Below are 26,292 nucleotides of genomic sequence, written 5' to 3' on the forward strand. Positions count from 1 at the left end.
TTTTTGATAATAGACTTCCGTTTTTATTACAAAACTTATTATCGTTAGAACCATGCTTAACGCGCATACATGTAAGATGTCTTTTTTCTAACAATAATGATCTTTATAGAGTTGCTTTCTAAGTCATATTTGGTATATTTTGATAACATTTCAAATAATGTTTCTTTTGCAAGGAATTCCTTGTTATTACACAAAGGTTTTTGTTTCATATTTTATCAACCCTAAGCAATAATACCGATGTGTTCCGTCAAAAAAGTCTCGAGTTGGCATTGAATATCTAAGCTGTGTCAATCTCATTTATTTTTTGCATTTTATACGAATTGTCCGGAAACTAGACTAAAAGTAAATATTTTATTTCGAAGCTCTTTTCCCTTTCGATGTAATTTCGACACTTTCGAATGTTTTGTTTGGTAAAACGTCGTTAATTAGTTTATAATTTTAATATATACAGTAGCTGTAAGAACTAGTTTGACTTACGACACTTGTGCCTCAAAAACATTATTAACAGAAGGCGCAGCAGCTCTATTAAGTTTATTATTAATGAAATGAAATACATGAAAAAACAATGATGATATTATTTTCTAATAATGCTGTCTTTATACAGAACTCTATGTCAAGATGAGCCATATGATTGGGGTTTGGCTCCATTGTTCTGTGTTAGCAGGCTGTACGGGCTCTCCTGATCACGCGTTTCTATAAGACAATTACAAAAGTAGCATTTGACTAAACATAACAGAAAAAGGACAGCTCCAAATGAACACGTTATTAAAACAGCTGCAGTTAATTCCCACAGTAAATCCGTATCGCTCAATTTCTGGGTATCTGAAATTCAAAAAAAATGATTAATATTTTTAAATGACAAATATAAATGCACTGATGATTAACACTTATGAAAATAAATGTACTTTGAAGGTATGGTGATTGGAAAAAAATATTAAATAACCTTGAAAATTGGATTAAAAAAATACTGATTCTGAAAGTTAAAAAAAGATATTTGATTTAAAGATTTAAGAGGCAATTTTTTTTTCATGCTTGACATGTCATTTTTAAAAATTTTTTTACACATAGGACAAGCTCATTAAAAAACAACTTTCTAACAGCGATATCTATTACCTGCAACTTATTATTTCTTGTAAAACACAATATCTATATCATTTTCCAAACGAGAAATATTAAGATTAATTAAGCCATAATCTTTCAGCAAAGAGAATATATTATGTAAAAAGATTAAGGTGGTATAGGACACCTCCATATTGTGACGTACTATTTATCAAATTAAACAAAATAATTAAATGTAATTTTGTCGATAGTTTCTTTCTAAAATTTATCACGTTCATGCGCAGCGTAGTGGGTCAGAGGATTCTTTACGAGCCTGTAAGTAACAAGTTCGAATCCCGCTGGGATTTTAGAAATTTTACCTTTCCAATACTGTTTAAAACGTATTTTTGGTTACACTTTCTAAAATTATAAATTCTGAAAGGTGAAAGAGTTTTATTTTAAATGTACTTTACTCCACATTAATATCGACAGATGTCTCCCATCACCTTAACTGTACATACAGACTTTATTTTTGTTGATAATCTTAAAATTACAACTACCAACAATATCTTTAAAAAATACATTTTGATATTTAATTGTTTTCATGACAATTATTTTTACCATTACTATCCGTTGAGTTGTTTTCGTTGCCTAATATAGCTATTCTCACATCCTTGTAGTCATTAAGACTCCACGTGAAGTCCCCACAAGATGGAAACCCTTTGGGAGGTTTCGGGTGGAATATTCGTTGTCCCTCTTTAATTATTAGTGTCATACCTTCCATTTGGTGGGCATCCATATGGCAATGAAGGAACCAATATCCTTAATTTAAAAGGAAAAATGTGTTTTAGTGTTTTAACTATTGAAATCAGCTATTTTCTTACAATGTATTATTGATATCATAACATGCTATTTTTTTTATTTATAAAACGACCAGCTGTGTTCTTTGACATTTTTCGATAATTTAAAATACCCCAAACATGATGGGGCTTTCTTTGTGTGGCCTATGTTTTGCTGCAAAGGCTTACTAATTAATCAAAGTTAATTATAAAGTGCATAAGAAAGGTAATATTCTACAAAAGACTTATTTGCTCTCAGTCGACTAGCAAGACGATGATTTCAAACTCGTCAAAAAATGTAAAAATTGATACACTATAAGAAATTATGCAATAGTTTTGCATTTCAAAGCCGGAAAGATAAGTATAACATGTATAATGTGAAAATAAATTAAAAGCTGGCAATCAAACTTTTAAAGTAGTAAGCTCTAATGAAACGAATACACATTTGAGATGCCTCTACAATTTTGAAGGGCAAGAGTATTTCATAAACGATTGATCACTTAGGTTTGTATGTTTTCAAAGATAGAATAAGCATTTTTTTTTTAAATTACACATTGAGCTATATCTATCAATATCATATTATCAAAAGAAAATCTGCTTATCATACCTGGATTATCCAGGTAAAATCTAAGTACCACATAGCCTCCTCTTGGCACCACCACCGTGTCTTTGAGTGGAGGATTCCGCAAATTCAGGTCAGGAAGGTTTCCACCAGCCCACTCTTTACTACTCCATCTTGGTTTTAAACAGGTCTCGCTTTCACATTCGATGTCTCTGCTAAAGTTCGTCACCAACCCTGTTGTGGGATCAAGTTCAGGGTATACAGTTTTCAAAACATGAAAACTGTGTCCGTGTATGTGGATTGGGTGATCTGTCGCTCCTTGTAATCCATCTGAAATATCAAACAAGAAAATCCCTCAGTTCATTCATCGCATAACCCCCCAACTCCGTCACTACCTTAACTCCGTCACTTTCGTGAAACTCCTCGCCGTTTGTAATCAAGTGAAATTACGACGTCATAATTTACATGTAAAAATCTCCAATTAAATGTCAACGATTTGCAACGGTTAAATTTAAGAATGTGTTAAAACATAACAAAATTACCCCTTAATTTTTTGCACTAATAATTGCATGTAATATTATTCAGCTGGCACTTTCTTTTACGGATGAACTGAAATATCGATATATCTGACATTGAAGTCCAAACACTTACGATGGTCTTCATTGTTAGATAGGTTAAGATAAATAATTTTACATGTAATGCAATTTTAATTAAGGTAGTTAATACATTTTTTCAGTCCGCACTAGCGTTTATGCATAACCCTTGATAATAACGTCAAATCGCTCAAGCCGTAATTTTTGCCTTATACAGGATATAAATATATACAACATGTCGCTATTTAGAATATGCCACATTTATTAAAAAAATGTAATATTGAAATAATAGAATCATTAATACATTCGTTAATGGTATGAAATATTTGAAAGAAGTAAGGACAGAAATCAAACGGCATCCATGCATTTTGAAAAGTCCGTTGTACTTATTCTGGCGATTATTTCATTTCGATGAAATTAAAAACTATTTTTAAAATTGTATGCAACATTTCTACTTATTATAACTTGGCCTAGACACAAACTGAGTGTAAACTAACTTGTTATTGTGCCTTCATTCCCTGAAATATCATAGAACATGTGGGTAACGGAGTTAGGTTCATTAGATATGATTTGCACGTATGGTAAACATCGTATTCAGTGTACTTATTTGAATTATAATGAAAATATTTTTGATCATTCTTAATTGAGTTTCAAGTTATATTTAGTGACTGCAAATGATAAAAATCACAAAAATAATTTACAGAGAAAAGTAAAATGTTTTCTGCTTATGGTGACAGAGTTTTGGTATTGGAGGATTATATTATAATCATCTTGACCTATTAACGTAATTTTTTGCAATATCAAAATAAACATTTTCAATAAGTATTTAGCTGTGTAGAAATGTCTGAAAAATAACTTTTCAAAAATTTGCCATTTTATGTTTTCTAAATAATTTAAATTTTGTATAATTGCAAAATAATGTATAATAAAAACTGTTTAATAATTACAAAACACCAAAAAAACAGGGTTGGCCGGGAAATACGAGTGCTGGGAATTACCGGTGGTAAATACCGGTATTTCCCGTCCCGGTAAATACTACTGTTTTTAACTAAACTGGGAAATACAAATTTATAATCTTTATTTATTTACTTTGTTCAATGTAAAACTTATGTTTTGGATATAAGATATTAACAATCAGAATCAAAAACCAATATATCATACTTTCCCATTTTTCTGTTAGTTTATGAATCTTAAATTCACTAGATCACCTATTCCTAAGGACTTCTATAGCTGCTAATGAACACATTTTAGTCCAGCATTTTGTACTTCAAGTTTTGAGCTTTACAATTCAAAGCACAAAATAAACTGTTATAATTACTGTATGTGTTACAAGTAACAATTAAATAATCATACATGTTGTTTTAATAAATAATTGACACTTGACAGTTTTGTGCTCCTGTTTTGGGGAGATATATACTATGAGTGGGGCTAATTGGCTTCTTCTTAGGTGTGTTGCATACTGAGGTAGTGACACAGTCATTTTATTTTTTCACAAATTTTCTTGCCCCATTTTCACAATTTCACCAAATAACCAGAAAATGGAACTTTTGATTTCATGTTTATGATAACAGTATGGATGCACCTATACCTGACTTAAGTCTTAAAACAAAATAACAATATGGTCAATGAATGAACCGTGTTTGGAGTAATCATAAGAAAATAACCAATGCATTACTGACCAGTCAAAACTTGTTAAAATCAAAGAACATTGTAAAATGTCATATAGCTGACAAGGTGTACTATTGTCTACATCCATACAGATTTGATTAAGACTAATATCTAAGTATGGAGTACTATAATATGTAGTTGAAGAACTTAATTTCCCAGTATTTCCCGGGAAATACCAGTAAATCCCGGGAATTACCAGTATTTCCAACCATCCTGGGAAATAGAAGTATTTCCCGCTTTTTTGCCAACCCCCCAAAAAAAAACACCATAAAAAAGATATCGCTAAATTTTAAGTTTAACATTCCGTATGAAGTTATAAGCATGACTGTGTTGACTGTCGTACAACCTACCTCTGCTGAGAAGAACAAGCTGTACAGCGGAGCCCAAAGAAGTGTTTTCATAGTTGAGAAAATGTGTACAGCTACATTGATGTTTCAAGCACTCTTGTTTGTTACAGTCATTGATACATGAGCTTTCTTTGGTACCATATGTAGACTGTGAAATAAGAACAATGAAAGTCAAATGCAAGTAGAACATAAATCCCATTTTCTCTTGTCTTCTCCTCGTGATCCCCATTCTCATTATCGTCATCTCTCTCTCTCTCCCTCTCTCTCCTCCCTCTCTCTCTCACTCTCTCATACATTATAAATGTTTCAAAATAATATCTAAATAATCATAAAACAAATTTGATTGGGTATGAAACTTTTAAATTAGACACTTTTGATAAAAAGTAACTATAAACAAACCTGTGGAGGACAGGTAGGGGTGGTGAAAACATGGCCACTGATTGTTGCTTTCATAACTGGGTTCGGAGATTCTACAACGATAATTCAATGAACAATGCTATTGTAAAAACAGAATTTAAACAAGAAATTTTAGACATTGCATCAAATTTTATTGCTGGCAGATGAATTAAGAAATAAAGAAAATTATTATAGAGAAAAAAAATTGTGAAGTAGTTTTCAAATCTTGCTCGGCTAAGAATACCAGGATTTGCTGCTGTGAAATGAAAATTTAGAAAGTCTTCTCGTATTCTTTCTCCATTTTGAGACACAGGGACTGGACAGGAATTGATGGTTTCCTGCGTGGATCGTAAATTCGCAACGGAAAAACAATCCACGTGATCAGCCTCCGGGTATAGTCTTAAATAGATAAAACAACAGTTTCGAAGCCTTCCACACTTATTCTCGGATGCAGAACTATTTTCCAAAAATCGTTTAACGAGTATTTTTGATTTAAGGAGGGATTCAGACCCTAAAGTTTGTAGTTTTTATTTATGATTTTACAAATATGAATTTAACAAAATGTCAAAAGGCCCTCATCCACCCATTCCCCTGACTATCCTTTCTTTCAGTTTCACACACACACTTTAAGCATAGTCTATGGAAGCGACAGCTTTGCTTACACATAACAACAAAGGCAGGCAACAAAGAGCACCATTCCATAAAGAATTCTGCGGAATAAGCTTCATTCTTTAGTTATGATTTTTAATTGCTTTTGTGTTTAAAGTTGACATATGTGAATTAGAAATCATTGTTTTTCTGTGATGTGTTTTCAAACTAAATCGTCATATAATTTTTGAAATATGAAAGAGAAAGCTTTTGTTATCGGTGAAAACTCTCAGAATCATGCAAATTAAAATTATCTAAGTGTCGAAGAAACAGGCAGAATTAAATTGGATCGCAAATATAATGTTCTATTGTGATGATTGCAATAAATCTGCGAGTAATGCTGTATCATATCCCCAGGAATAAATGGGGCTACCAGAGTTTTAATTGTTTTACTTTAATACCGTAATATTAACTAGGATGATATGTAAATTCGTACACTTTGGTCATGCCTTTGAAATATGATGCAACAAATCCCATTATGACGAACTTTTTGATTAAGTTGCCCGGATCAACACAAATACACGAACATGGGTCATATAACTATTAATAAAATTAAACTTGTAAATGTATCAAATCTCGCAGAAGATTTTCTACTCTCAGAATTATGTTTGATACCATTCACATACTTATTTGGACAGTTGATAACTTTACAAGCGTTTTCTCGGGTACATTCCTGGCGAGTTGTGTCAGGCAAACTTTCTGGAGCGTCTTTATATCTCAAGATAGCCTTCACCACTCCAGGGTAAATAGGGTCCTACAATTACACAAACCAATTCGTATTTAACCTGTTGTTTCATTCAATTATAATTGTTCAATTACATTTACTATTATTTTATTCTTTACATCATAGAAAACCTTTGTTGATAAACTCATTACATTTGTTGCTAATAGTATAAAACAAAACAAAATTATACCTGATATCTGCTGTTGAGTTCCATGCTTTCGGCGCGGATAAAGAAATTTTTCCTCGAATTCATTTTAGTCTGAACCAAAACATCATATCTCTCCCCACTTGCGATAACGACCGATTGGACAGCTTCCGGTTCAACGTCATGTCCGTCCATTGCAATTACACGCAACAAGTGCTGACAATTTTATTTAAGAAAACGATTTTAAATGATACTATATATATTAAGAATGATGTATCATTCGACAAAGACTGAAGTTTTAGCTTTCAGTGGGTGTATTACCAAAATAATTTTAAAAAAAAATCATAAGTTGTATTCAAAAGCAGTTTGATTTTGAAACAAACATAGCTATATAATGATGACAATAGTAATTAAAATTCACAATCAATTCAAAAACCAACTTCCATATTTCAAGGTATCATTGAATTTAATAAATAAAACCACACACACCTCGTCTATTGACAATCTGAAGGAAACAAACGTGGCAGCATTTATGATTCGAAACCGATAGTTCTTGTTTGGTTTTACTTTAAATATTTCAAGGGGAAGTACCGGAACTAAAGGTGTTTCCGTTTTATCCGGATAATGATGACCTATTAAAAGAATATCATAATCACAGCATAACGTATATATATTTTCGGCATGCAAGCCAGCCTTATATCCAAATCTTTCAATTTACTAGTAATTTTTTGAATCAGTCAAACAAAACTGTGTCGGGGTGATAGTGAAATAACTTACCGTCGTTTTTGTGTGTGTGTATCTGGACGAGTGTATGCCTCTGGTACATCTCTTATACAGTTAAAATCATGCATTTTGCTTATTCATTTTATTAAGGTTTAACGTCTATTTAACATTAAAGGGACATGGTGACGCACAAAATCATGATTGAGCAAATATCGAATTTTTACACGATTTCCATGTTTTAATATATCATTTGAAAACACGAGCCTTGAAAAAATTACGATATTCAAAAGTAAATAAATCAAATAAAAAAGAAAAATATAGAATTAAGCGTTGGGCCAACACAAAAACATTGAGATTTCCTCCCGTTTCATAACCACGCAAACCCAGAGGCATGTAAATACTGCAGCGTGAAATATATCATGAGCCAGAAGCCTCCCATTAAAACCTGATATTTTCAAGAACTATATATTTATTAAGATGCATTCTTTATTAATGCATACCTTTTACCACCGACATCAAATAGCTTCATATTCAAAATATTTTTTCAGTGTCTCAATCCCTTTGTAACTATTTGTAGTTAGAAATTGCAATCAGGTGGCACTAAACCAATGTCCAAAACAACCCGCTTTGACTTGTTAATTGAAAGATGATGCCTTATGATGCGTGAAACCTTCCGTTTAATAAAATTTCGTGTAGCTCTTCTTCTTTATTTGTTGTCATAATTAAAAAGTAAAACGTCTATTTTGAGTAACCTTGCCACTTTAAATCATCCTGTCATAACAACAATTGCGAGTTTTATGTTGTAAATGATACTTACAACATGTTTCCAGTCCTTCACACAGAAACCATGGGGTATCAGTGTCAATGTGCAAAAAAAGATTTCATTTTTTACATAAAATGTTACATGTATAGGGTTTTTTTTAGTAAATATAAGAATTACCTAAAAGATATATGATATGGACAGGTTTTTTCGCACCAAGCTTAAGTTTATTCAGGACGTACCTTTTCCGTTGATTAGTCCGGAATGGAAAGGTTCCATGCCCATGCTGGTTCCGTCCGTGGTATGTGTAACGATATAACAGCTCTCAGTACAATTAAAGTCGTCGGCGTACCTTTAAGGAAAATGAAGGTATTTTTCAATAAGACAAAATTATACATTATATTAGTATATGAAATTCAAATAGTAGGCTTTACAGTAAAATTTTACATACTTTATTTTTTTTTTTGTAAAATTACGTCAATTATTTTGAAAATGATATTTGTTTTGCAAATATAATTTCTAAGCCAAAAAAGTAGTAAGCAGTAAAAAGTCTAAATAACGGATGAATTTTATTGTTAAAAATTTATTGCGATCAATTTACTTCCCACTCCTTTCTACAGAAAACCATGAAGAAAACCTACAAATGCATGTTCCATGCATGGATTTCGTGATTTTCGAGTGATGATTTGTTTCTGCTCCATTCCTGTATGACAATGATGAAGTCGTCCTCTACCCTAGTTAGATCCGTCCGTTTTTTGCGTGGGAGGACTATCAGGGGTCCCGCCAGCCCGTCCCCCCTCATTGACCCCTGATGGGCGTGGTACCAGTGGGTACCTGCTGGGTCAGCCTTAAATCTGCAAAAATATTCTCAAATTAACAATAGGTGATTTGAAATGTTTCCACACTAAAAGAGAGTCATGTTGGCATGCTGATGTTGAAACAGTAACCTTTCTCTTCAAAGTTTTACATATCTACACATATGAAGAAAAGTTTTTTTAAAATCTCAATACTAAGTTTTTTTAAAACCTTTTTTACTCTAAAAACAATTAATACTCAAGGTTTGTTGCTTTGATGGAATGTTTGAGCTAAAGGTTGGATTACTTACCTATACATAAAGCTCTGTCCCGGTCCAATTGGACATTGAGATACCATGGAAGCCCCGTCCATCCAAGGCGTGTGTTTCTGGTGCATGCCGTGCCAGTGGACAGTGAAGACCTCGTTAGAGAGGTGGTTCCTCACCAGCACCTCTATCTATAATCATCAAGTTTTGACTTCGACAGGATTTATTTTATATAAGGTACTGACAGTCTGATATGTGTTTAAATAGTCGCTTCTACTGTGGTTTCATTAATATTCAAGGGTATCAATTTTCGTAGATAAAGTGAAAATCACAATTTTAAGGATACGTATATTGATGGCCAATGACCCTATCAATGCATGTTAATAGTAGAAATTGCACTTCAATGAACTTCAAAAATAATAAAATGGAAATTAAAATTGTGACATCTAATCAACAACTCGAGATAGAGCTTAACATAAAAAATAAATTCCTTTCTAATCTAAAAAAGCCTATTATTAAAAACAAGGGACTGACCTTTCAAATTTGGTGCATACAAGAGGTTTATTTGCATAATCTATACCTTTTAACGATGAATATACATGTATTATTTAATAATCAAAAAAAATAATATTTTGTGTGTAGCTTTGAATATCAATAATAAAATTATTTGGATGTCACGTAAAACAAAATTGAAATTTGATCGCCCCTATTTTTGGTGGTTGTGCTTTCATAGACCTTTTTCACTATGTGTAATAAAATCTTCACCAAAGAATGTTTCTTAAATTTGCTAATTTTTGGAATTTTTTTTCCGATAAGACAACGAAATCATTATGTGACAATCAAATCCTAGTAATTGTTGTAGTGTAAGTTGTTTTTATATGTAGTAGATTTATCCCGTACTGAACCCCAGTGTTTTGATAGACTTTTTATTTTTATCCCGTATGGAGCCTCATATTTTTCAGTTTGGCTTAGGTCAGCATAATAGACTCAACCTGGGTCATTGTACCCTCATTGTTAGTGCTTTATAAGGTTTGAATTTTGCAGTTCTGGACAGAGCACACGATTTCCCCACACGGATCTGACCACGTGTAATTAGTTTTGTAATTGCCTGGTAACTAAATCTCCAGACGGGGTAAGTTTACTTTTATTCATTTCATTTAATTTCTGTAACTCTTAGAGCTTATAAGTGCTACTTTATATTAATACTATAAAAAGCGGACAAGAGTTGCCACGTGAATGTTACCTTAGCATTGTATGTTTAACAGGGCCACGTGTATACCACGTATATATCGCAATATTTTTGCATAATAGTCTAATAGTGTCATATTTTGTTTAGATATTTAGTATGTAGTGTAGTTTAACTACCTGTGCCGTTCGCTACGGTATGTAAACATATATCTAAGTGTTGAGAGTTCACTCTGTTTAAATGTATTATACGGAGACCGGTCATGGTCATTAATACATTGTATTTTTGTAAGCATTATAATTAAAGGTTCCGGGGTTAGTCACATTCTATGCATTGACGAGGCTCTGTGTATTGGCCTGAGAGGTGATGGTGACTGACGGCCTACGGTGGACGACTAGAAGAGTTTCTGGTAGTTGATTACCTTGAGCAGGTGAAGTGGTGAACTGGTGGACACGGTGGACACAATGGACGATGATTCAGGGTAGCATGGTGATGGGCGTAGACAGGAGGATTAGAGCCGAAGGACCGTCTCGCGTCGTGTATTGCCGATACTTTTTTGTATATTGGTAATTTTTGTATATAAATATTTTATTGCATATAGTATTGTAGTTGTTACTGATCAGAGGCTCGGTCATGGTGACACATTACCCAAAAAGTCAAAAACTTTATGAAATGTATTTTAATGTCTTTGGACATATTGGAACGATATAAAATATATAAACATTGTTTATGTTATTCGGGTGCAAAAGCACTTATTCATATGAAAAAGTATTATTTCTAATTATATCAAAAGTGAAGAAGAAATTGGAAATTACACATGCAGTTTCTCATGCGGTTTTTGCTTTCCCAGGTATTTAACGTTTGTTTTTGCAGAATTTTCAAGTGAGCGTTTTAAGGTCAGACGACACGTTCCTCGAGAATCTTTTGTATCTCCTCGTAATAAAGAGTTCCAATAAAAAATATTAATTTTATAAATACTTTAAAAATGATCAAAATTTACTTGTATTTGGTTATACGTATAGATGGTCGAGTGGTTAGAACCGTGGCCGCTCTCTGCCAGAAGCATAGAGGTTATGGAGATCGTGAGTTCAAAGCCCCGCCTCGGCGGAGATATTTTTCTAATATAGTGAATTTCGCAGTGCTGTAGATGTATTTATTTTCATATCAGCAATTCAAGTGTATTTTCAAGAAGATTATATAGGATAATGCATACTCTAGTATTTTGCAGAAATGCCTGGTAAGGTACCCTAATTTTTTGCAAGAAAGCCTTGTCAAAGTAGTTGTAAACCATTAACAAATTCCTGGAAAAAGTTATCTAAAATTGAGGAACATGTCGTCTGACCTTAATAGTTTTATAATTGATATTAAAAAAACCCCCAAATGGGTTTGGGTAAAATGCATATTTACAAAGTAATATTGTAAATGAAAGAGCTTCTAAAATATAGATCGGAGATAAATATCCTCTTGGTGCATTTAATAAGAATTGCACTTTACAAAAAATGTTTCAAGTTGTCTCATGGCTTAACAAGCTCCAAAAATATTCAAGGTCGGTGATTAACTTCTGAAGATTTGTAAAGAATACTTTCATCTCAATAATTTATGATTTCTAGCAACATAATGTATGTGAGAAACCGTATCAGTTGAATGGAATAAATTGTGTCCTTATGTAAGAGTTACATAAACTGCAGTCATAAAGTTCAGTGATGTGAAATAAAGTTATGAAATCTTAGCCACGTGGGTCATTAGCATAAAAATCGATTCACGTGACTGAAACTTTAGGGCGGAGTCTAGATTTGCATTATCAGGAAAAAAGACTAAATAGTAGTTCTGTCACGGTGTGCAATTCAATCATTCGGACTATTTATGTGTAAATTAACTTTTTCAAGCTTTGTGTTAGATGCTAAAAATATTTTCGTCTATTTTGACAACTGATTAAAAACGTTTTATATTCTTTGCATGACATTTACATTATATAAATACATGGTGATCCACATTACATTTACATAAATGTCCTTAGTTGTCGGCTGCAACCACGTGAATTCATTATGCGTGATAAATATGTCATTAAATGAGGGCAGGAAAAAGCAGACACAGACAGGAAATAATCCCGTACCTCATTATGAAACCTTTCTCAATCATTCAGCCATTTACGTTTCGCTCAAAATCAAGAGAGTTACATAACTTAGGGGTAATGTTGTCAGATAGCAAATCAGAAGGGAGAAAATCACCATCGAAAATGTATACTCTTAATTTAGATATGCTTTTTAAAGATGAGCAAACTCATTTTTAACAACAAACTACGCATCTTTTTTTCTTATCTCATCAGAAAATTTATTTGGAAGACTTATGAAGTACATAGGTTAAATAATGCACATTCAGCATGCAATTGTAGTCAATTCATATATTTTATTTAACATTGTATTCAAATAAGGTATGATTTTATTATTAAATTATACCATTAAAGAAAGAGTGTATGTTTATATGTAATATAATTTCCATTTTGTTTGCATTGGGAATCTGCGACGATCCATTTCCTGTAAACACACTTAGAGGCGGCTCAGTCTTGTCATGGCGCTTGAGCACAAGTAAAAAGGTTTTTGTGCATTTGAACATATTTATCATTGTAAGATTGAATGAAATGTTCAAACTAGCATAAAAAAAATCGAGAATGTACTTATGTAAAATGATCGTGCAATCATAACTATTCGTTTATTAAAAAAATTCTCACCAAAGTTTCTAGAACTATTCTGACTTCAAGTCGCAGAACCGATTTGAAAAACATGTTGATATTGCTGTTCTATTGTCAGATAGCAAATCAGAAGGAAGAAAATTACCATCGGGAATATATACGATGGTTGATCCAAAAATAAAATTACAAATGCGTAAAGATCGTGAAAAGTCACATTAAAGTGACAAAAACTTGTGCTTTGAAATATATACCTATTTCATTCAGATCGGAAAATTTTAATTCATTATTATTAATATTTCTGAAGATGGTATATTTTGTAGAGCGTGGGGTAAGTATAGTCGCCGCACGCTAGCGACTTCATTTCTAGATCTTTGGCATTCTGATAGAATTTCGTAATATACTGTGGTTTTATCAATATTCGTTTAATTCCAATTTTCGTTGATTTCGTTTTTAAGTTTAACCATGAATTTTAATGTTCATTGAAGTGCATTTTCTACTAACAATTTGTATTGATAGGGTCTTTGGCCACGAACTTACGTATCCTTGAAACTGTGATTTTTACTTTATCCACGAAAATTGATACCCCTTGAATATTAATGAAACCACAGTAGAAATACTCTAAAAAAAATGGCTACAATACTCTATTTTACTTTTTTCCCCCATTTTTAGCTCACCTGAGCCAAAGGCTGTAAACTTGTACATTGTAAAAGGTTGTAAACTTTTCACATTTTCATCTTCTTTTCAAGAACCACTGGGCAGATTTCAACCAAATTTTTCACAAAGCTCCACTAGGTAAAAGGAATTCAAGTTTGTTCAAATAAAGGGCCACGCCCTCATTAAAGGGGATAGAATTGAGAATTATTGAAAATTTGTTGGTATTTTTCAAAAATCTTCTCAAAAACTATTCGGCCTGAAAAGCTTAAACTTGTGTGGAGGCATCCTCAGGTAGTGTAGATTCAAGTTTGTTCAAATCATGGTCCCCGGAGGTAGGGAGGGGCCACAAGAGGGGGATCAAGTTTTACAAAGGAATATATAGAGAAAATCTTTAAAAATCTTCTTCTCAAAATCTTTTAGGCCAGTAAAACTCAAATTTGAGTGGAAGCATATTCAGATAGTGTATAATCAAGTTTGTTCAAATCATGGTCCCCGGGGGTAGGATGGGGCCACATTTGGGGGGATGATTTTTTTAAATAGGAATATATAGAGAAAATCTTTAAAAATCTTCTTCTCAAAAACTATAAGGCCAGGAAAAATTGAAATGGAAGCATCCTCAGGTAGTGTAGATTCAAGTTTGTTCAAATCATGGACCCTGTGGATAGAGCGGGGCCACAATAGGGGGAACAAGTTTCACTTAGGAATATATAGAGAAAATCTTTAAAATCTTCTTCTTAAAAACTATTAGGCCGGGAAAGCTCAAATTAAAATGGAAGCATCCTCAGGTATTGTAGATTCAAGTTTGTTCAAATCATGGTCCCCGTAGTTAGGGAGTGGCCACAATTGGGGGATCAAGTTTTACATAGGAATATATAGAGAAAATCTTTAAACATCTTCTTCTCAAAAACTATTAGGCCAGAAAAGTTCAAATTAAAATGGAAGCATCCCCAGGTAGTGTAGATTCAAGTTTGTTCAAATCATGGGCCCCGGGGGTAGGGTGGGGCCACGATAGGGGGATCATGTTTTACATACATGTAGGAATATATAGAGTAAATCTAAAAAAAAATCTTCTTCTCAAAAACTATCAGGTCACAAAAGCTCAAATTAAAATGGATGCATCCTCGGGTAATGTAAATTAAAGTTTGTTCAAATCATGGTCCCCGGGGGTAGGGTGGGGCCACAATTGGGGGGATGGATTTTTACATAGGAATATATAGAGAAAATCTTTAAAAATCTTCTTCTCAAAACTATCAGGCCACAAAAGCTCAAATTGAAATGGAAGCATCCTCAGGTAGTGTACTTAAAGTTTGTTCAAATCATGGTCCCCGGGGGTAGGGTGGGGCCACAACTGGGGGATCAATTTTTACATATGAATATATAGAGAAAATCTTTAAAAATCTTCTTCTCAAAATCTATTTGGCCAGTAAAACTCAAATTTGAGTGGAAGCATATTCAGATAGTGTAGATTCAAATTTGTTCAAATCATGGTCCCTGTGGGGGTAGGGTGGGGCCACATTTGGGGGATAAATTTTTATACAGGAATATATAGAGAAAATCTTTAAAAAAAAATATTTTAAAACTATTTGGCCAAGAAAGCTTAAATTAGCGTGTAATCATCCTCAGATAACGTAGATTCAAATTTGTTCAAATCATGGTCCTTTGGGGTAGGGCGGGGCCACAATGGGCAATAAATTTTCATATATAGAGAAAATCTTTAAAAATCTTCTCAAAAATATTAGGCCAGGGAAGCCCAAATTTGAGTAGAATCATCCCCAGATCGTAAAGATTCAAGTTTGTTTAAATAATAGTCCAGGGGTAGGGTGAGGCCACAATGGGGGTGAATTTTTACATAGGAATATATAGAGAAAATCTTTAAAAATCTTCTTTCTAAAGACTATTTGGCCAGAAAAGCTTAAACCTGTGTAGAGGCATCCTCGGGTAGTGTAAATTCAAGTTTGCAAAATCGCTAGTGGTAGGGTGGGGCTGTGATGGCGGTTTGAATTTTTACATAGGAATATATAGAGAAAATCTTTAAAAATATTCTTGGAAAGTTTTCGGTCCAAAACACAGTACTTTGTGTGAAAGCACAGGTTATGCAGATTTAAGTTTGATGAAACCATGATTCTCTAGAGAAAAGTGGGGCCACGAAAGTAGGGAGGGGGGTATATAGGAATAGAGAAAAATCTTCTTACAGGTACAACAACAAAAGGGGCTTGGTATTTACCAAAAAGAGAGGTAGATAAAAATCAGCAGATTTTCAAATTTTTTTCAGCAAGATCTACTGTACTTAGTTGTCAAGATATTTTGATACTGTAATGCTAATTTGATCAGAATTAGGCAATTGTTGCTCAGGTGAGCGATGTGGCCCCTGGGCCTTTTGTTTTATGAAGTGACTTATTACTCTTTTTGTAATTGATCGGGTAGTACATGTATATGATTTAAATGTTATTTAATCAGTTTGTCGGGGTCTCCTCAAGAAGTTATGAACGTAACTTTATGATATAGCTCATGACGTAAGAACCTAGCTTTAACTTCAGAGCGTAAATCTTCTGTCTATCTAATTTTTTTATGAACAGGACATATGCCTTTATAAGATATCGGAACCACGTTTAAGGTACCTTGTTCACTCGCTCTCAATTTTAGGTTGATATATCAATATCAGTTCATTTTCTAGTGATTTCTGTCCATCAAAAGCAAGAAATGCCTCGTATCTCTTTTCGCAAGTCAAGTCTTTTTATTCTTTGATTTAGATACAAAAGGAATTGCGTATCTGAAATTGATGGTTATGTTCTGTAATATTTTAAGACAGCAAGAAGAGGTCTATGACATGTCTGTTTCAAAATATTGTGTTGTTTAGGGCTTTTTTTTAATATTGAATCATATAATTCATTTATAAATAAAAGATATAAATTCATGACGCGACGATGTCACGTAAATATCATCCTAAAACATCAATATATTGTTAAGCTTTCAACGAAATTTTAATTCTAGTTAGAATTTTGATCAGGAAATTTTTGATGCATCATTCTATACAATACAGCGCCAGCGTGAAACGCGGTGCATAGTGTGTCATTAGTTTTAGATCAACCCTTCTACTCTTATTCTATAATTGTGTTTTTGAAGGTGAACAACCTCATTTTTAGCAACCAACTATGCATCTTTTTTTCATATCCCATAAAAAATATTTGGAAGTGGTATGAAAAACATAGGTTAATTAATGCACACTAAGATTGCAATTGTACGGTTGTAAAGATTGCGGTACGTGAAACTAAAAACAATACATAATAAGTTTTTGAATTAACCCATTCGTTACTATTCTCATGTAAATTAAAAACAGAATGTTTGTAGACAACCTAAGTTTAGAAGATTAATCAATTATCAATATTTGACATTAGCATGAGATGAAATGTCCTACACCTTACGATCATTGAATCCGTGTAGAGGGGTTAAAATTTCAAATCTGAACTTTACTCTTGCATTTGTAACAATACATTAAAGCTGACATGAATTCATGAACACGCATTATTTCCCTTTTATCTCCGACTTCTGCCATATTAGTTGTCGATTTCTATTGTTCTGCTCATCACTACACACCCCCTATATAAGGCTGAGAGCACTATTCATGCTTTACCGCATTCAGGCGTTTCATACATCCGAACACGTTATCTTGGATGAAAAGACTTGTATAAACGCGTTTTGAAGAAAAATAAAATGACAACCCTGCATTGGCAAGATATATCCAATAAATGACGAAACAAGACAGACTGCATAAAATCCAGGCGCAGATACTTATAAAATTCCTCGATAATTGTTGACCGTTTTCCTGTGTATGTTATAACATCGCACATGCGCAAACCACACCCTGTGGCAGATCGGGCAATGTCAATGATCGCATGGATTTTAGAAACGGAGTATTTTTGTAGAAAACGGATGGAAACGATGTTACGCTGTTACTTTCTTGGATTTACTATCATTTTATCTACTGTGTTTTATATAGTGTCGCCAGGGTTATCAAAAATACACAGACGTTAATTCCTCTGTATGAACGACACACGTGTTCGATGTGAATGCGAAGTGCGGCAGCACTGTCTGTGCAAAATGATAAAGATATCTTGAGAATCCTTTCAAAGAACAAATTTACAAAAGAATGTTTTTTGTATTTCATTGATTGTTGTTTTCTTTATTCTAAACTATAAAAATTTTACTACAATGTGTAGTTCATGCATTTAAGAGTCCAAGCAACTTGAATGCCTCGATCGGAAAGCAACCGACCGTAACTTTTTCAACCGGTATATATAACCTAGTGGCAGTAGAGGTGCGATCGAAACTAATATGGCTACCAAATGCTTTTATGAATTCATGCCAGCTTTAATCATTATTGGTGACAATGTAATTGTTTTAAACCATTTCTTTATTTTTAAAGATTTAACTAGAAAATCTTTTGGATTATATGTTTTATTATTATATGTATTGGAAAAATTTGTTCTATAGTTAAGGAAATAATGATGGATTATCGACCTGTAAATGAGAGAAAGTACCTTTAAATGAACTTTCCAAACATAACAAAAAACATCATTTTATAACAATACCGGGAGTAACACTAAAATGTTTTTATTTACGTCAACAAAGTCAATTCATATATTTTATGTAACATTATGTTCAAATAGGGTATAATTTTATTATTAAATTATTCCATAAGAAAAAGAGCGTATGTTTATATGTAATATAATTTTCAATTTGTTTGTATTGGAAATCTGCGACGATCAATTTCCTGTAAACACACTTAGAGGCAGCTAACGCCTGTCAAGGCGCAAGAGCACAAGTAAAAAGGTCATTGCACATTTTTAATATATTTATTATTGTAAGATTAAATGAAATGTTCATACTAAAATTAAAAATAAACAAAAGATGTACTTAAGAAAAATAATTGTGTTATCATATCTATACGTTAATAATAAAGATTTTTCTCTCCAAAGTTCCTCGCACTATATTTTAAGTCACGGAAGCGTACTAAATAACATGTTGATATGGCTGTTCCATGCATGTTTCATGTTCCCGACTAAGGGCGTATATAATGGATTTAAAGCGACAATACACAAATCTTTCATACAAATTGACATAAGTATATACATTTCTGGACTGAATTTTCGATTTTGTTTTCGGATATCGGCGGTTCTTAAATTCACCAGGCGGTGCAGACAAATAATCATACCGCGCAAACGTGCGGTAGTCGATTTGTCCGCACGGCCTGGTGTGTTATAAGATGGACGACATCCAGAAAAAAAGTATTTAAGTTACCGTTTGTCCTTCATAAACAACAATCGGTGGGCCTGGAAATTCTCCATTTATGCTGAAAAGAAGTTTGTAAACTCCATCTACCGTCAACACTTGCTCAAGTTCTGAAAAACAAATTTAATACAATCGATGTGCTTAAGATCTTTAGAATAGATGACCGTAAAAAACAAGGATGTACAGAACTGTGGAATCATTAGAATCTGTGGTGGCTCAATTTTCGTGAAATTACGTCCCCACAAACCTGCAAAATAAGCAATCCACGAAATTTGGCCCCGACGAAATTGATTGATTCCCCAGTATGCCTTTTTAAGAATTGAACGAGTTAAATCAACAAGAAAGAGCAGAAAGCATTAAGAGGGATATTTTGTTTTATTTTTCTGCTTTTTAAAAATATTTGAATAAACACCAAACATTTCTAGTTATGAACTGAATAGACAAAACTAATTCTGAACGAGTTATATTAAGAACTAGATACGATCTCGTTACGAGTAACGAGCAGGTCTTCCGTTCAATTTTTAACCGATACGATTAAAATATCAATGAAATTTCAGCCCTTTTTCTTGAGTTCATTCAAAAGGTCTCACAAATACTAACAATTTTTGTTCTTACACGTATCTAAAATGGTTGTTCATTTTTTAGATACCGATGATTGATTATTTTAGGGGCCAGTCCTCTAGATCCTTAATGGGGTCAGACATTGATGTTTTGATTAATGGAATCGATTAGAATTATCAATGCAAGCATTTTCTCTTCTAAAATGCTTAACGAAATATGTCTCCTTCTTTAGATGTATTGCGTCAAAGTTTAAGTACTTCGGCCCCAAAAAATCCCTAATTACGTAATAATGGGGATGGCAATGATTTTTCCTGATAGATATTGTTACGAGCAACAACTTTGCTTCTATAATGCATTACAAAATCTTTCTCGTTTTTAAGTTATCTATAATAGAGTAAAGGAGTGTCCTTGCCCCTAATTTTAGGGACCAACCTCTTTTCTTTTTAATTCAATCGAAAAGTCTCACAAATTCTAACATTTTCTGTTCATAAACCTATTTAAAATTGTTGATCATTTTTGAGATACAAATGATTGAATATTTTAGGGGCCAGCCCTTTAGATCCTTAATGGGGACAGACATTGGTGTTTTGATTGATGGAATCGATTAGAATTATCAATGCAAGCATTTTCTCTTCTACAATGCTTAACAAAATATGTCTCCTTCTTTAGATGTATTGCGTCAAAGTTTAAGTACTTTGGCCCCTAAAAATCCCTAATTGGCGGGGCAATGATTTTTCCTGATAGATATTGTAACGATCAACAACTTTGCTATTATAATGCATTTCAAAATCTTTATCATTTTTAAGTTATCTGTAATAGAGTTTACGACTGTCTTGGCCCTTAATTGAGGAGCCAGCCCCTTTTTCTTGAGTTCATTCAAAAGGTCTCACAAATACTAACAATTTTTGTTCTTACACGTATCTAAAATTGTTGTTCATTTTTTAGATACCGATGATTGATTATTTTAGGGGCCAGTCCTCTAGATCCTTAATGGGGTCAGACATTGATGTTTTGATTAATGGAATCGATTAGAATTATCAAAGCAAGCATTTTCTCTTCTACAATGCTTAACAAAATATGTCTCCTTCTTTAGATGTATTGCGTCAGAGTTTAAGTACTTCTGCCCCAAAAAATCCCTAATTACGTAATAATGGGGATGGCAATGATTTTTCCTGATAGATACATGTATTGTAACGAGCAACAACTTTGCTTCTATAATGCATCACAAAATCTTTCTCGTTTTTAAGTTATCTATAATAGAGTAAAGGAGTGTCCTTGCCCCTAATTTTAGGGACCAACCTCTTTTCTTTTTAATTCAATCGAAAGGTCTCACAAATTCTAACATTTTCTGTTCATAAAACCTATTTAAAATTGTTGATCATTTTTGAGAAACAAATGATTGAATATTTTAGGGGCCGGCCCTCTAGATCCTTAATGGGGACATAACTAGTCTTTTGATTAATGGAATCGATTAGAATTATCAATGCAAGCATTTTCTTTTCTACAAAGCTTAACAAAATATGTGTCCATCTTTAGATATATTGCGTCAAAGTTTAAGTACTTTGGCCCCTAAAAATTCCTAATTGGCGGGGCAATGATTTTTCCTGATAGATATTGTAACGAGCAACAACTTTGCTTCTATAATGCATTTCAAAATCTTTATCATTTTAAGTTATCTGTAATAGAGTTTACGACTGTCTTGGCCCTTATTTGAGGAGCCAGCCCCTTTTTCTTGAATTCAATCAAAAGGTCTCTCAAATTCTAACATTTTTTGTTCTTACACGTATCTAAAATTGTTGATCATTTTTTAGATACCGATGATTGATTATTTTAGGGGCCAGTCCTCTAGATCCTTAATGGGGTCAGACATTGATGTTTTGATTAATGGAATCGATTAGAATTATCAATGCAAGCATTTTCTCTTCTACAATGCTTAACAAAATATGTCTCCTTCTTTAGATGTATTGCGTCAAAGTTTAAGTACTTTGGCCCCTAAAAATCCCTAATTGGCGGGGCAATGATTTTTCCTGATAGATATTGTAACGATCAACAACTTTGCTATTATAATGCATTACAAAATCTTTATCATTTTTAAGTTATCTGTAATAGAGTTTACGACTGTCTTGGCCCTTAATTGAGGAGCCAGCCCCTTTTTCTTGAGTTCATTCAAAAGGTCCCACAAATACTAACAATTTTTGTTCTTACACGTATCTAAAATTGTTGTTCATTTTTTAGATACCGATGATTGATTATTTTAGGGGCCAGTCCTCTAGATCCTTAATGGGGTCAGACATTGATGTTTTGATTAATGGAATCGATTAGAATTATCAATGCAAGCATTTTCTCTTCTACAATGCTTAACAAAATATGTCTCCTTCTTTAGATGTATTGCGTCAAAGTTTAAGTACTTTGGCCCCAAAAAATCCCTAATTACGTAATAATGGGGATGGCAATGATTTTTCCTGATAGATATTGTTACGAGCAACAATTTTGCTTCTATAATGCATTACAAAATCTTTCTCGTTTTTAAGTTATCTATAATAGAGTTAAGGAGTGTCCTTGCCCCTAATTTTAGGGACCAACCTCTTTTCTTTTTAATTCAATCGAAAGGTCTCACAAATTCTAACATTTTCTGTTCATAAACCTATTTAAAATTGTTGATCATTTTTGAGAAACAAATGATTGAATATTTTAGGGGCCGGCCCTCTAGATCCTTAATGGGGACATAACTAGTCTTTTGATTAATGGAATCGATTAGAATTATCAATGCAAGCATTTTCTTTTCTACAAAGCTTAACAAAATATGTGTCCATCTTTAGATATATTGCGTCAAAGTTTAAGTACTTTGGCCCCTAAAAATCCCTAATTACGTAATAAATGGGAGATGATTTTTCCTGATAGATATTGTAACGATCAACAACTTTGCTTCTATAATGCATTACAAAATCTTTATCGTTTTTTAGTTATTTGTATTAGAGTTTACAAGTATCTTGGCCCCTAAATACAGGGGCCAGCCCGTATTTCTAGAATTTGTTGTAAAGAACTTTTGATTATCTACTACTTTTGTTATATATGTCTTAACAAAATATTAACAGATAAAAAAATACAGATCAAAATGTATGAAAATTATGATGCAAAATTCGTACCAAATTTTCGAGCCCAAGCGGGCTCAAAGAAATGGCGCCACTGGCACAGAGCAACTACAATCTACACATCTTCAAACTATGGTCTACCAATCCTGAAAATTTCATATTCATATCTCTAATAGTCTCTGACTTTATTTCTGCAAAAAAGTGGTCGTAAAAATTTCCAAAATCAGCCGTAAATCGGAACTGGACTTGACGATTTCAAAATTTCAAAAAACTTCTAGAATTACAACCACTGGCAATCATCTGTGAAAAAATGGTCGAAATCGGCCGAATAGTTTTCGAGATATCGTGTGCACAAAATTCGTGGAAAAAAATAATAATAACTAGATACGACCTCGTTACGAGTAACGAGTAGGTCTTCCGTCCGATTTTTTTTTTATTTTAAATGATACCATGAAATATTGATAAAATTACATAATTAACACCCCCCCCCAAAAAAAAAGTTGAATAAAAATCCCTAATTATGTCAAACATGGACCTGACAATGACTTTTTTCAAACCGATAATGTAGTGTCCAACAACTTGGATTCTATAATGCATAACAAAATATTTATCGTTTTCAAGTTATTTGTAATAGACTTTACAAGTCCCTTGGTCCCTAATTAAAGGGGCCAGCCCCTTTTTATTGATTTTATTGGAAAGAACTTGATTTTCTACCACTGTTGTTATATATTATTTAACAAAATATAAACTGATAAAATGATAGATATCAAAACGTATGAAAATTTTGAATGAAAACTCGTACCCAATTTTCGTGCCTACGCAAGCTCAATGAAATGGCGCCACCGGCGTAAAACAATATAATAGTGTACAACTTCAAACTATAGACTACATATCCTGAAAAGTTTGTATTCATATCGATAATAGTTTATGAGATCAGCTCTGCACAAAATAGGTCGTACAAAAATAGAAAATCCGCTGTAACTCGGTACCGGAAGTGACGATCTTAAAATTTCAAAACACGTCTAGAATTATGACCTCTGGCAATCATCTGTGAAAAATGGTCAAAATCGGCTGAATAGTTTCTGAGAAATCGCGTGCCCAAAATTTGTGGAAAAAAATAATTAGAAGAAACAGTAACAAAACAATAAGGTCTTCCGTTGGAATCTTAAAAAACAATAAACGAGTCGATCATGTAAAAGTACTAGCATAATGAATTAACAATTAAAATTTTTCTATTTAGAAGATTGTGACGGTGTTATTATGCCAGTGCATAGAAAAAGAAAGACTCACCCTTCGGAGTCAGGAGTTTAAATTCCTCTGTGTTATATGATGATCTTTTCAGCAATGTCCCATTTCGAATTACGATAGGTTTGGCGTATCCCTTTTCGTCACTGTATACCATTGAAAACTTGTACCGTACATCAAACTTAAAACTGCAAACAGTTTCATGCTCACTGCATGATGAAACCACCTTATGATTAAATGCACAGGAAACACCAGGTAAAAATATCAGCAAAACCAGACAAAATCGGACAGAATTCATCAGTAAGTCGTTTTCTTTCGAAGGTTTATAGATATCGGTACCTCTGTGAAATGTTCATACTATTGTAATGGACGTTTATACTGAGAATTTAACTATTTATTTAGATAAACATCTCTGTAAATTAATGTTTTGCAATTGACAAAATGAGTTCACGCTCAGCAAACGTTCGAAGGATAGACTGCGACTATGTGATGCGGTAACGGTTCTCGGGTAACGCTTGTCAATCAAAGTAATTTATACATTCCGGGGGGGGGGGTATTTTCCGTGCACTACTGATCACCTTGAACAAAAAATCAGAGTTTATCAACATGAGAAATATGAAAAAGCACAATGTTTTTGTTGTTTCTTTTTTATTCGGGTTACAAAAACTGGTTCACATTTGGTAATTGTGTATTCAAAATGCGCGTTTAGGTTTTTCCAATGTTAAAGCCTTGGGAGTCTCGACTTTAATCATCGGTCATGTTATAAAAACCATCGTGGGTAAAACTTGAAACGGCGTGAATTTACTGGATACTGTCAAGTTTATCTATTTAATCAGATGTGTGGATGAGATACATGGCAGTACATGTATATGCATATCTTATATCCCTACTCAGATACTAACATAGAGGGAATCTTTAAAGGAACAAATTCAAATGTATCGAATATTTCTTATTTCTGAGAAAATGGCATCATTTATTGTAGATACAAAACAGCTGTTTTCCTGCCAGTGTCATTTTTCCTTACACAATACTATTTCCACCTGAATGTAAATGTCAAATTCGTAATTGTTTTATGAACAATAATTTTGCATTTGATGAACCGCAAAGTTTAGCCTTTAATAGATTTTTATTTATGTTGAACATTACTTAAAAAGACTTGTTATTCGTCTTTTACATTTAAAAATCCTTGATGATTCCATGTCAGATAGTCTTCATATATCATTTCCTTTTAAGAATACCCCGACCAATAACGTTCTATAATTATCACAAGAAGTTTCGCTCTAAAATTTAAATGGTATAAAACCCCTGTTTTTTTCTAAATATATTTGAAAATCCTAGATGTTAAGTTAAAAGGTCTCATTTACTTTATCATTTATTTCAATGTCGTCCTTTGGGATATTGTGTGGTATAAAAGATTGATTATAAAAATTGTGAATACCTTTACTTCCCAGAAAGAGGTAATTCATCGCTTACATATTCTTTAAAAGCCACAGAGATTTCAAACAACGTCAAATTTAAGACAATAGTTATGATTATTTTAAAAATTGAAGGGTTTGTTTACTGTTCTTTTTGTATAAGATATGTTAATTTAAGACCATAACATTTCAAAAACGAGCTTTTGTAATGTTTTTAAATGGCTGAATGGTACAGTAATTGTTTATCGGGGGGGGGGGGGGTCTTTTTTTTGCACATACTGTTCATCTACATGTAAAATGAAGCAACATCGTTAATATCAAATAGTATAATCATTCCAAATGTAAAACATTCGATGACTCAGTTTAATAAACGCTTAATTGTAAATATTTACACTTTTGATTCATACCTTGAAAATGATAACTTGAGAACATTCAAACACATTTTGCTCTTTTTAATGAATTTTAAAGTTTTAAGTTAGTAATTCATATTTCATATGAAGTCTGAATGGCTTATGATTTTCTGTTTATTGGTGACAATTAAACCTTCATAGTCAAGCCTTCATCGAAATTTTGTTTAGATTATTTTTTTGTAATGATGGTCCAATTCCCATGAACTTCTAGCGGTAATGTTCTGAGATAAAATGTTCTTTCATGGTAA

The 26,292-nt window shown here is 32.9% G+C and overlaps 1 protein-coding gene across 1 annotated transcript; it reads right to left on the reverse strand.

Annotated features, from left to right (window-relative positions):
• Positions 1–525: 525 nt before the first annotated feature.
• Positions 526–24,540, reverse strand: LOC128163047 (uncharacterized). Its single transcript, XM_052826505.1, has 14 exons — positions 24,265–24,540; positions 19,331–19,431; positions 9,549–9,694; positions 9,085–9,297; positions 8,686–8,795; positions 7,450–7,592; positions 7,006–7,176; positions 6,718–6,845; positions 5,688–5,842; positions 5,447–5,517; positions 5,051–5,195; positions 2,485–2,769; positions 1,660–1,860; positions 526–822 (listed from the first exon to the last, which is right to left on the reverse strand). Exons 1-14 carry the CDS (start codon positions 24,515–24,517, stop codon positions 614–616), a joined length of 2,331 nt encoding a protein of 776 aa, XP_052682465.1. The 5' UTR covers positions 24,518–24,540; the 3' UTR covers positions 526–613.
• Positions 24,541–26,292: the final 1,752 nt, after the last annotated feature.

Source organism: Crassostrea angulata, chromosome 9 (genome assembly GCF_025612915.1).
Source record: "Crassostrea angulata isolate pt1a10 chromosome 9, ASM2561291v2, whole genome shotgun sequence".
Lineage (NCBI taxonomy): Eukaryota > Metazoa > Mollusca > Bivalvia > Ostreida > Ostreidae > Magallana > Magallana angulata.